Genomic DNA, 12619 nt, shown 5'->3' with positions numbered 1-12619 from the left:
AACTCCGGGGAAGCCGCTTCATCACCTGACCTCAGCAGGAAGGAAAAAGTACAGCGAGGAGCCCCGGGACGCCCCCCGCGCGGCCTCACGAGGAACCGTCCAGGAAGGGTTGTGTGGGCAGCTCCTCCCGTCTGAGTCAGCGCCCACGCTGACAAGAACATTCAGCAGATAGGGAGTGGCGGTTACCACCGGGGAAGGTCGCCTTCTCCAGAGAAAGGGGGCGGGGCCAAAGGAGTCCCAGGCCCAGCCACGACCCTGGCACGAGCACACTTGCGTCCTTGGAGAAGGGCCAGGGGAAAGCTCCGGAGAAGGGAGGGCGGGGCGGGGCAGAGCCCGGGTGTGCGCACTGCCTGGAGAGAGGAGGGAGGGACGGGAGAGCAGGAGGAGGAGCACCAGGCGGGCGTCCTGCACAGAGGCCAGGATGTCCGCGGAAGTGGTGCCGCCCGGAGCACATGAGGAAACCACCGCCGGGTGCGGATCCTGGAAGATACCGGAAGCGGAGATGAGAGGGAGCCGAGGGCCGGGAACTGCCAGGAGAGACCGGGGTTTCCTGTTGGAGGCGATAGTGGAGAAGGAACTTGTGTCTCACGAGTAGGAGAAACTTGACCTCGGTTCCACATGTGCAGATGCGTGTTTGCTCGGAATGACCGGGGCACAGTAGCCAAGCTGTGCTTCAGCGCTGTCGTCCGTGGGTCTCGTCTTCCCCTGAAACCTGTGAATCCCAGTTGCACTGGGATGGGGGGGGAGGGGGTGTTCACACACACCGCCCCTTACCACCTTCCTCTTCCCTTTATGTCCCGTGTGTGTGTGTGTGTGTGTGCGCGTGTGTACATGCGAGCGAGCGTGCACCCATCCCCGCCTGCCCTGCAGGGGCCCACGGAGAGCGGCCCGGCCTCTGGCACTGAGGGCGGAGGAACTAAGCACTGCCCCGCGCCAAGCAGACCCAGTGCGCGTAGCTCATGATTCTGGTTGGAAATCCGACTGGAAAGTTTTATGGCAGCCTGGTGTACGGAAATCTAACTGGAGCTAATGGTTGTAATTTTTTTTTGCCCTAGACAATCTAATAAATCCTGAGCAGAGGAAGCTTTTATGTGCACATTTGAATTGCACAGATTTAAGAAAACGTGGGGCCCGCTCGGTAGATCTCCTAATGAACAAGTGTCCCATCGCCCGTGAATTACCCAAGTTTTCCTTGTGGTCTAACTATGAGTTATGGAGTTCCCTCCTGCCCTGCCTGTCAGTTCACTCCGAGAGTTTTGCATAAAATGCATGAATCGGGGCACTACCCGGCGAGCCCCTGGGAAGGGCATGAATCACGGTGTGAGGACACGGAGGCGTGTGGATAAAACGCGCAGGTGGGGCGACGCGGGCCACAGCGGCGGGCCGGAGCCTGCGTGAAAGTCAGTCGCAGGGGCTTGGGATGAGAAACCCACCAAGACCTCCAGCGTCCCAGGCCCTCGGGGGGTAGGGGGGCTGCAGGTACACTCCCGCCTCCTCCTGTGTAATAGGCGCGGTGCTCCGCTTCCCTGTGAGAGCGGGGGTTGCTTGGTCCTCAGGCAGGTCCTGCCCTGCTCAGGCAAGCCGCCCTTCGCCCCCAGCACCCTTGCTTTCCCGCTAAGCCCAGCACCTCTCTGCAGGCCTGGCCTCCCCCGCACATTGCAGGGTGTGCAGGCTGGGGGAGATCGCGGCCCCTCCTAGCACGTGTCGTTCTGCTCCCTGAGCAAGGCACAAGCAGGCGAAGGCAGCGCCGGTAGTGGCGCCCGCCCCCCCCCCCCAAGCAGGCGGTCACGTCCCGGGAGGGAGGGCCACGGTGCTTGTTTCACACAGAACACGCCATTGTTCGCGGGACTTATAAAGATGTTGCGTGGGAGTGGCCTGGACTTGTTTCCGTGGTGATCAGAAACGGCCTGAGGACCGGAATAGCCCCCCCCCCCGGGCCCGAGTGGAGCTTAAGGACATCCCCAGGAGAAGCTCCCGGCCGCAGGGCCAGGGCTGTGTTCTCCCGAGGCTAAGGGGAAGATGGCGGAGGGGGCGGCGATGGCACTGGGGACAGGAAACGGGACCCGAGACAAAGTCCTGGTGTCCCGGGTTCGGGGCCAGCGTGAGGGAGGCCAGCCGGACCCGGCGGCCGAGCCCGGGAGGCGGGAGGTGGGTGTGCTGGACGTGAGCCAAGAGATGGCCGAGGACACAAGTAGGTAAGACACCGGCAGGCTGTTCTCTTCCTTAGTAACGAACCGAACCAGGCAGCCGTCACCTAAGCAGATCACTGACCCGCGCAGGAAACGACAGAGCCCCGGAGGTGCGGGCTGGGGTGGCAAGAAGCTCCAGTGCATGCAGATTCCCAGGCCCCCCCCCCCACGCACACACCAGGGCCCGGTAGGCAGGTGTGAGCAGAAGCCTTTCTCAGAGCCGGGGGGGGGATCCCCGGAACCGAAGGCCGCATGGCCCGCAATTGAGCCGCACTCGACGTTTCCGAAGTCGTTGGGTCCTGAGTCCCGCCCAGGGCACCAGCTTCACATGCCGGTCTCCATTCTCCCCGCCCCCCCCCCCAGTGTCGATTGAAACCCCCGCAGCACCTGCTGGCTTTGGGAGCCAGTTCTGTCTCCCCCGTCGGGCCCCGCGCCCGCGCCCCTGAACCCCGAGGAGCTTTGCGGTCAGCCGGAGGAGCCGCCGAGGCGGCGCGGGGCTTGAAAGCGAGGGCTTCATCCGCCTCTGTGTGTTTCAGAACAAGAAGAAAACTTTGAGTTTATCATCGTCTCCCTGACGGGCCAGACGTGGCACTTTGAGGCCACCACGTATGAGGAGCGCGACGCCTGGGTCCAGGCCGTGGAGAGCCAGATCCTCGCCAGCCTGCAGTCCTGCGAGAGCAGCAAGAACAAGGTAAGGCCCCCAGCAGGCTGTCCCCCCACGTCAAGACCGCCGACCATGACCGGGACGCGGAGGCCCGGAGCAGAGCCGGGCGGGGGGCGGGGGGGGGGCACAGAGCGGCGGAGGCCCGGAGCAGAGCCGGGCGGGGGGCGGGGGGGGGGCACAGAGCGGCGGAGGCCCGGAACAGAGCCGGGCGGGGGGCGGGGGGGGGGCACAGAGCGGCGGAGGCCCGGAACAGAGCCGGGCGGGGGGCGGGGGGGGGCACAGAGCGGCGGAGGCCCGGAGCAGAGCCGGGCGGGGGGCGGGGGGGGGGCACAGAGCGGCGGAGGCCCGGAGCAGAGCCGGGCGGGGGGCGGGGGGGGGGCACAGAGCGGCGGAGGCCCGGAACAGAGCCGGGCGGGGGGCGGGGGGGGGGGCACAGAGCGGCGGAGGCCCGGAACAGAGCCGGGCGGGGGGCGGGGGGGGGGCACAGAGCGGCGGAGGCCCGGAACAGAGCCGGGCGGGGGGCGGGGGGGGGCACAGAGCGGCGGAGGCCCGGAGCAGAGCCGGGCGGGGGGCGGGGGGGGGGGCACAGAGCCGGGCGGGGGGCGGGGGGGGGGCTCAGAGCGGCGGGCAGGAACTGCGGACGACGCCCCCCCCCCCCCCGGGTGTGCTTTGTGAGCCGCACGCTAGCCGGGGAGATGAGGACGTCTTTGTGTGGGCCTCCACGGCGTGTGCCGCGTGGGCGTCCTGGCTTTGTCCCGTCTGTCGGGACGGCTGTCCGGCATTAGCAAGCCTTTGCTCTTGCCAGCCAACCCCACAGAGGATGCCTGCACTTGTTGTAGGCCGAGGGATCTTTTGGAGACAGAGAGAGAGAGAGAGAGAGAGAGAGAGAGAGAGAGAGAGAGAGTGTGTGTGTGTGTGTGTGTAGCTTGAACTCAGGGCCCGGGCACTGTCCTTCAACATCTTCACTCAAGGCGCGCTCTCTGCCACTTGAGCAACACCCCCAGGTCTGGCTTTGGGGCGGTTCAGGCTCTCTGGTGTTAAGAGGCTCACGGTCTCTCCTGCCTGGCTGGCCTCAAGCCTCCATCTCCCGACTCAGTCTCCTGAGTGTAGCTAGGCTTACAGGTGTAATGGACTTTTTTATGGCTTATTTGTACATATTTATTTTCAGTTGCCCTTTGGGGCAGAATAAACCAGAAAAGGAGGCACAGACTTCAGAGGCGCGCATTCTCATCAGGGCCCCAATTAGATACGTGCCCGTTTGGAAAACCCGCTCTTGTTACGAATAAAAAGGGAAAGGCGGCCTGCTGGTTTGGGGGTGTAGGGAGGCTGGGCATTCTGCACCACTGGGGGGGCTCTTTCTGCAGGTGTTTAACCAGAAAGAAGTGCGGAGGTTGGAGGCGTTTGGGGCAGAGGGATAATTTTGCTTTGGTTTGGGGTTTATTCGATTTTGTGCAGTCATGGGGTTTGAACTCAGGGCCCGGCACTGTCCCTTCACTTTTTTCATTCAAAGCTGGCACTCCGCCACTTGAGTCACCGTTCCACCGCAGCTTGTTGCCGATTAATTAGCGATAAGGACCTCACAGGCTCCCTTGCTCTGGGTGGCTTCAAGCCACGCCGGATCCCTTACCCGCGCGGACCGCCGGCGCGGCGGAGGGGGGCTGCGCTTTGGCCCGCCATCCCTCCAGGGCACACCCGGTGCCGCCCTGGACACCAGGCACTTCTCCCAGCCCTCCTTCCTCCCGCCCTCGGGAGTTTCAACGTCCTCGCTGGCACGGTTTAGGGTCCCAGAAAGCACTGTAGCTTTTCAAACCGTAATCAACGCGAAGCTCTAAAAAAAACCCGCAACTGCATTTGCGATCCTTCGAGGAAATTTCTGCCCGTGATTGATAGTAGTCAGCTTTGTCACTGAGAAGAGTGTCTGTCTCTTAGGCGATCGTCTTATTTACACTGCCCTCTTTACCCAGCGTAAGCCGCACCACCGACATTATTAGTAAACTGTGATTCGATGCCTTTTTGAGTAAGTTTTATTCCCAAGGTGGGAGAACTGTGTGTGTGTTGGGCTGCGTGCCATGGTCGGCTGGCCACCTCCGCATGCAGGCACAAAGTGTGCGTTGGGGTGTGTGCGTGTGCACACACAAGTGCAAGCATGCGCGTGTGTGCACTCCAAATGCCAACTGGTAGTCTTTACGTACTTGGCTCCAAAATGAGTAAAACCTCAATAGTGAGTAATACCATAGTAATACTAGTTAGGTAATACTAGTTAGTAAGCTGTATTTTAGTACTGTGCAGTCAGCAATGAATAGTTCCACATCAGGCAAAGTGACAGGAGATGGTTCAATATATGAAAAAGTCTTAATCTCAGAGTCCAGTGTATTCTAAAGGTCCCTTGAGATGGATCACTTTTTTCTTTAATCTTAACACTAAACCTGTGTTTCACAAGCGAGCCTTCGCAAATACTTTTTTTTAGCCTAGCACCTACATATCTAAGATTTTTTTTTACAGCACTTTTGGGGACAAAAAAAACTATTGGGGGGGAAACTTTTTTCCAAAAGGAACAATTGGAACAGTCTAAATGTCTTCCACAGAGAACTTAATAGGTAGCTAAGCCGTTAGTGGGTAGAGTACTGTGCGGTCGTTTAAAATGATGATATTGAAGAACCTGTGACATTATTTATTGGCGGACAGATATCATTAGGCTAAAAAGACGCATTTCAAAGCAATGCTGGCTGTGTGCGTGTGTGTGTGCATGTGCGTGTGTGTGTGCGTGTGTGTATGCGTGTGTGTGTGCGTGTGCACGTACATATAGGAGAAAGCTCAGGACCAGATGGATAGTAAAATGTTACTACCTAGTACCAGAGTTCAGAAAGTTCCAGGTCCCTTTTCTGCATTATAAACTCAATGCAATAGGCACCTATTTTTAATCCATTTTGAAGGGTAGTCTAAAGTTTAGGGATCAATGCCCCGCACGCACGCACACGCATGCACCCCCTCCCCCGCCCGTGCCCCCGGCCGCGAGGTTTTCTGATGAGGAGCCGTGGGCCGCGGGGTACAGCGCCACGCCCGCCCGCGGCTTCTCCCTCCTCCGCACCGCCTGCCCACGAGGACGTGGAGCCTGCCGGTCCCCGGCCGCCCCTCGGGGTCACGCCCACCGGGGGACGATCCCGGCGTGGGGTGTGTCCGTTTCCTGGCGCCCCCAGCAGGGAGCCTCCCTCCGCCTTGGGGAGACGCGCGCACCTCCCCGGGCGTCTTAAACCTTGCCTCTTCTGTCTTTCTCCGCCTCCAGTCCCGACTGACCAGCCAGAGCGAGGCCATGGCCCTGCAGTCGATCCGGAACATCCGTGGGAACTCGCACTGCGTGGACTGTGACGCCCAGAGTAAGTGTGTGCTGGGCACGGGCGGCCCCGGCCCTCCCCCTCCCCCTCCCCCTCCCCCACGGCGGGTCCCCGCGTGCCACACGCCGTAGCGGCCGGCTGGCGGCCTCTGTTCCGAGTTAACACGCTTATGTTACGGTTCATCTTAACGCAATCCCCTTCCTGGAGACAGGCAGGGTAGCGCACACCTGCGGTCTCCACCGCCCCGGGGGGGGGGGGGGGGTGGAGGTCGGAGGCCCAAGACCCAAGGCACAGGAGGCCTACTTGGAAAACAAACAGCCAGAAGCAGAAAAGACTGGGGGCTGCCTCCGGAGGGAGCGCGAGGCCCCAAGTTCAATCCTGGCTCTGCGGGCGACGACCCCCACCCTCCACCCCACCCCACCCACCCCCGTGGAAGTGCGTGGCCACGACCCTCACCCCGTCAGGAAGCACACGTAGATTGAGTCAACAATAACGCGGTCATGTGTCCCGTGAAAGCCGCGCACAGCAGGTGAACTCTTTCTCGCCCTAAGATGGCCGGGATTTGCGTTCGGCTTTTAGTTTTCATCATCGTAGGTTGTATGTCTTGCCTTCAGTTTTTTTCTTGAATGTTTGAAGCATGTGACTTAACTGACGCGATCCGCAGCTCACCGCCTCATCGTTTATATTGGACAAGGATCCCTGCCAGCGCCCCATTCTCACATCGCCCTTTCTATTGTCCAGAACAAAATCTTGCCCTTGCGCGGGCGACCGGGCTTTTCCTACCCTTCCGGGGCCGGGACCTGCCTCCCCGCGCCCCATCCCTGGAAGCTGCGCTGCCGTTCCCGTGTCTGTCACTGTGCAGTAACGTTCCAGAGAGAGGGAAATCAGATGCGCACTAAGTGGGAGGCGCCGCCCCGGGCTGGGGGCCGCACGGGGCGCCGCGGGCCCCGGGATCTGAGGCCCAGCGGGTCAGGAGGGAGCCCCGGGGAGGAGGGGTGGCGGGGGCACGGAGCGGGGGCCCTGGGGTGCGGTGGGGTTGAGGAGGCGGGGCGGCTCTCGGGGGTCCGGGCCTCAGGTGCTCGGGCAGGGTCTCGCGGAAGGAAGCGGGGTGCGGGCCCCGGGGAGGCCAGGAAGCCTCCGCGCGGGGCTCGTGAGCAGAGGGGACCCCGTTCCAGACCGAGTGGAAAAGACCAAGCCGAGCGCGTCGCGGTGGCCGGGCAGATGAAAGGGAAGGAGCGAGCCCCCCGAGAGGCCGTCCCCGGTCCCCGAGGGACTCCTTTAAAGTGTCTCCCCGCCTTTGAATCTTCAAATCTCACGCCCAGAGCACGGGGGCACAGAGCTCGAAGAGAGGAACGGTTATTTGAAGTGTGTTTTTACCAGAAAGTTCTTAAGCGGAGACATTTTTTTTAAAAGCACCTGCCATAGTAGAACCTCGTCTAGGGAAATGTCTGTAATTGTTTCCAGGCACCCGAGGGCTGATTTCAACGCAGCAGGTCCGTGTGGGGACCGCAGTGTGTGGTCAAGTGCAGGCTTCGGGCCCTCCGGGTACCGCCGAGGCGTGGGCGGTGGCCAGCCAGAGGGAGCCGGAGGCCGGCACAGAGGGACAGGGTGGGAAAGTAGAATCAAGCTTGGAGACCAGGCAGTAGACCAGCTCTCAGGTGTAAACTTTGTTCGGGGGGTGGGTACCAGCATTAGGACTTGAACTCAGGACTTCCTACTCTAGCTGGGCTTGAACTCAGGACTTCCCACTCTAGCTGGGCTTGTCACTCAAGGTTGACGGTCTGCCACTTGAGCTACACCTCCACCTGCACCTTTTTGCTGGTTCATGAGGAGTAAAGACAGACTTTCATGGAGTTCAAACCGCCGTCCTCAGATCTCAGCCTCCTGAGCAGCTTGGATTTCAGGCGTGAGCCACCTGTGCCCGGCTGTTGCTGTGTTTTGTGCAGGTCTTTTTTTGGGGGGTGGAGAGGATTACAGCTCCCCTTTCCACTCCGCTGAGAGCACAGGCTGTTCCTCGCTCCTTTCCTGGGGTCTCGAGCGCCCCCTTCTCGGGTGTGTGCCCCGCGTTCACTAGCTGGACGGCTGAATTTCTGGGAATTCCTGGTCCTTTGCCAAGGCGAGCACAAAAGACCCCACCCCCCACCCCGGGGACTCAGATGTGGCCTCGCATGGGGTCTGCTCGCCCTCCGCGTGCCCAGAGCCCGTGTCCTCTGTTCCCGCGTGAGTGGCGTGGAGCGCTGGCCCCCTCGGGGTCCCCCCCCCACGCTCCCGGTCTCGGCACGACGTCCCCAGCGATCCGCGGACGGCCGGTGGCTCCCGGGGGGCATTTGGTCGTCGCCGGAGGGCGGTGACTGCAGTCCGGGCCGCCGGGGATGTCCCCGAGCCCCTGCCCGCCCCTGCCGCGAGTCCCGGCTGGCCAGGGAGCCTCTGGCGTCGCGTCGCCGGGTGGTTCCCGGAGCGTGGGCCCGAGGGACGGCGGTCCCTGACGGCGGTGTCCCCTGTCCTCCCCCCGCAGACCCCAACTGGGCCAGCTTGAACCTGGGAGCCCTCATGTGCATTGAGTGCTCGGGCATCCACCGGAACCTGGGCACGCACCTGTCCCGCGTGCGGTCGCTGGACCTGGACGACTGGCCCATGGAGCTGATCAAAGTGATGTCGTCCGTCGGGAACGAGCTGGCCAACAGCGTGTGGGAGGAGGGCAGCCAGGGCCGGACGAAGCCCAACCTGGACTCCACGAGGTAGGACGGGCCCCGGGGGCGACAGGTGTCCTGGGGGGCGGGGGGGGGGGGACACCGGCCCCGGGCGACTCGGAGGAGGAGGGCCGATCGGCCCAGCCGGAAGCATCTGTATTTCAGAACCGGTCTTGAGGAGACTGGATAATTCCAGCTCCTTCGTCTTTTATGTTTGTTTCTAGGCCTTAGGGATTTCTCCCCTCCTCCCAACCTTATGAATCTATTACTTTAATTAATATATTTCTAATAGGCATAAGCGGCGCTAACACTAATTATGAACCTTAGATTCTTTAATTTTGTTTGTTATTCGTCTGTCTTCGGTAACCCACCTCCTCCCCCGCCTGCCCCCCCCCACCCGCTAGGCAGCGAGTGCGTAGTAAAAAAAAAGCATATTTTATTGTCTAAAACATACTTCACACGCATTTAATCAACCGAAGATCAGCATAATGTATGGTGGCTCCTCGTTCATGTTAATTTTTTATCCCGCGTGTTTGGAAGCCGTTTAGCTTCTCGTTTTTCACGCACGGCTCCTAGGAGCCGCTTTGCGGGGCCCGCGCGCGCGCCCCCCGGCCGGCGGAGCGCGGTGGGCCGGGTGGTGGGGTGCGCCCCGGGGGCGCGCCCCAGGAAGGGCGGGGGCCGGGCTCCCCGTGCAAGCACCCGGTGGGATAAGATGAGCCCTCTCGTGGGCGTCGGTCCTCGCCGGCTCCGCCGAGGCCGCCTCCTCGGGCCAAGAAGGAAGAGCCGGGGTCCGCGTGGCATCCACGTGGCGTCCGCGGGCTCAGCCGGGAGCCTGGCTCTTCCCGACAGGGTCGGAGCGCGGGCTCAGAGCCGCAGCAGGGACCTCTGTTCAAATCCCGCAGGCCCTCCCGACGGGCAGTCTCTCCCTGTCCGTGTTCGGCGGGGCGGGGCTTCCCGGGCAAGTGGCAGGCTTCTTAGAAAAACGAGCCCGACTGGTAGAATTACGTCGAACTCGGCTGGGTCGTCAGTGATAAACATTCAGAAGGATTACCTCGCCTTGCAGTATCTACTTTTTCCATAGGTAATGGTATCATTATCACGGAAAGATTTTTCTGAAAAGTGAAAAATAGAAAATAGATAAATGTACGCACAAAGGAAAAAAAAAGTTTGAAGTACGTTTGAAAAATTAGCTGTTATTCCTCCTACCGCTTAGGCTCAGAAGCAACACGTGCTGTTTTTAATATCAATTAAAGCTTCGCTTGTCGAGTGATTGAGTTTAGACACCGGGGTTGGCGTGGTGCTGTGTGTAATCCCAGCTCCTTGGGATGAGCCTGAGACGGGACTGGGCACGAGCAGGAGTCTTATCTGAAAAGGAAGCTAAGAGGGAAAAAGGACTGAGACCTGGCTACTACTGGGGGTGGAAAAACGGGGGAAGGAAGGAAGGAAGGAAGGAAGGAAGGAAGGTGCAGGTTAGCTTCAAAGCTGACAGATACGTTGCGTTCGCGTCTTCACATCCACAGTGAGAAGTGTCCAGGTGTGGCGGCTGTGACGGGCACGTTTGGGGCAGGCTCGGGGGTACGGCTGGCTCTCCCCCAGTTCCATGCACTTCGCGTCTTTCGAGCGTGAGGACGTTCGTGGCTTTTGCAGCCCTCCTTTTTTACCCGGGGTGGAGGCGATGCCTGAACCACACCTTTTTCCCAGCCACACCGGCCCGTAGTACAACGGGGCTGAGCTGGGGCTTGATGCCTGTGATCCCAGCTACCCGAGAGGCGGAAATCCGGAGGAACGCTGTCCGAGGCTGACCCTTGGGCACAAGTGCACTGCCCTATCCGGAAAAGCGGCTGAAGCCAACAAGCAGGGGGGCAGCGCGGTGGCCTCGCAAGCACAGGGGTCCACTTCAGCCCCTCCCCGTGGGGAGAGGAGGAAGGAGATGAGCTGAGGAGCGGCGTGGGAAGGTGGCGTGGGTGTGGAGACCGAGGCCGGCCCCCTCCCGCCCGCGCGGCGGCCGTCTCGCCGGAGCTTCCATGCGTTCGGGGGTTCTAGGCTAGCGTCTGAAGTACGGGTTGATCCTCAAGGCCCGGAGCGAGACGGCACCGGGAAGGCGGGGGCGGCCGGGGTGCGTGTCTGTCCCCGCGGGGCAGGGGCCGGCAGCGGGCAGCTAGGCTCTCGAGCGCGTCGCGTCCTTGTCCCCAGCGTCACGCTGGGCCGCGGTGGCCGGAGGAGCGAGGACGGGCGAGGCCACAGCCGAGCCGACGCCCTGAGGACCCCGGAGGCCGGGCGGTGGCGAGCCACAGGGGGAGGCTGGGGCCGTCTGCCACCGCATTTTGCACGTCCTACCTGTTGCCATAGAGACCGGCGCCAGGGCGGCCGGAGGCCGGGGCCGCGGCGGAATCCGCGGGGAGCAGAGCGCGGCTCCGCCCGGCACCCACGGGGCGGGGATCTGCTGCCGTCACTGCCGCCATGCCTCCCGCCCCGGAAGGGAAAGCGGCTGCCCCGGGCGGGGTGGGCCCGAGAGGAGGACTCGCTCTCCCCTGTGTGCCTCTCGCCAAGATGCTGCCCCGCCGCCCGCCTCCCCCCTCCTTCCCCCTCCAATCCCGGGACCGTGGCTTGATGGTTCGTGGCCCTCACGCCAAACACACAGACCGGTCAGCCTGGCGCCCAGCGCGGCGAAGCCGGGTGCCGACGCTCTCCCGAGGGACCCGGGCGGCTTCCCCGGGGCTCTGGTGTGTTCCGTCGCATTCAGAAGATTCGTTCTGACAGTGGAATGTAATTAAAAACGTGCCCTCCTCAGAGAGAGAGAGAGAGAGAGAGAGACGGGGGGGCAGCTCTCTCTCCCAAGAAGCACCCAGTCCCCTAAAACAACGGTCCACGGCATCACCCAGCCTGCAGGTGAGTTAGGAAAGCAGCGCCTGGCACGGCTGCCTGCCCCCTGCCCCCTGCCCCCTGCCCCCTGCCCTCTGCCCGCCCCCCCGCCGGGGCAGCTCTGGACAGCTCGTAATTGGTTCCAGTGATCTCCGGCGCCCTGAGCACTGCCGTCCAGACTCGAGCAGCGTTGTGATCAATCGGAGCAGACGCGGCTGAAGCAGTATCGACTTCCCATTTCTAAACAGGGGGATCATTAGTCAAGGAAAGCATCTTTTAATTACTCCCAGGAAGGGGAGAAAATTCCTTCTGGATGGATTCTGCAGCAACTGCCATTTTTTCCCCCGCACATTCGATATTAAATTTATCGTCGCGGGAGGGGAGCGAATGCCCTTCGTCCCCCTCTATAATGGGGCCTTAATTTGGAGGAAGCATCGTGTTAGTGGAGAGATCGATGTGACAACAATGAACTTTATCTCGGGTGGGATCAGAGCCCCCTCTAATTGCTATTGATAGTATTTAAGCACACACTTAAAATATTGACTTCAAATGGACATGTTTAAGCGGTGCGAGGCGGCGCGGTGGACGGAGGGGCCCGAGCCTGGGGTACAGGAAGGGGCGTCTGGCTGCGTGAGGACCGAGGCGCCCTCACCCTTGCTCAGCACGGGAGTTTGTCTCCTGGGTTGGTTTCCAGGTGGCCAGGGCTCTGGGGTCCCCTGTGAGGACACTCAGAACTGTCACTAGGGAGTCACTGTCCTCCTTGATGTGACCCTCCCAGATGCCCAGGAAAATAACCCGGGAGGCAAGGGCATTCCACAGTCACGTGACTGTCCTGGTGAGGGATGGAGGGATGGGAGGATGGAAGGAAGGATGGATGGAGGG

At 61.5% G+C, this 12619-nt stretch overlaps 1 protein-coding gene across 1 annotated transcript in view; it reads left to right on the top strand.

Annotated features, from left to right (window-relative positions):
* Window positions 1–12619, top strand: part of Agap1 (ArfGAP with GTPase domain, ankyrin repeat and PH domain 1) — a 411357-nt gene that overhangs the window by 358482 nt on the left and 40256 nt on the right. Inside the window, 3 exon segments of the mRNA XM_048344473.1 lie at window positions 2726–2880; window positions 6137–6227; window positions 8701–8923. Coding sequence (XP_048200430.1) covers window positions 2726–2880; window positions 6137–6227; window positions 8701–8923 — 469 coding nt within the window.

Source organism: Perognathus longimembris, chromosome 4, assembly GCF_023159225.1.
Source record: "Perognathus longimembris pacificus isolate PPM17 chromosome 4, ASM2315922v1, whole genome shotgun sequence".
NCBI lineage: Eukaryota > Metazoa > Chordata > Mammalia > Rodentia > Heteromyidae > Perognathus > Perognathus longimembris.
The sequence above is the reverse complement of the archived record's forward strand: the minus strand, read 5'-3'. Positions and strand labels throughout refer to the sequence as shown.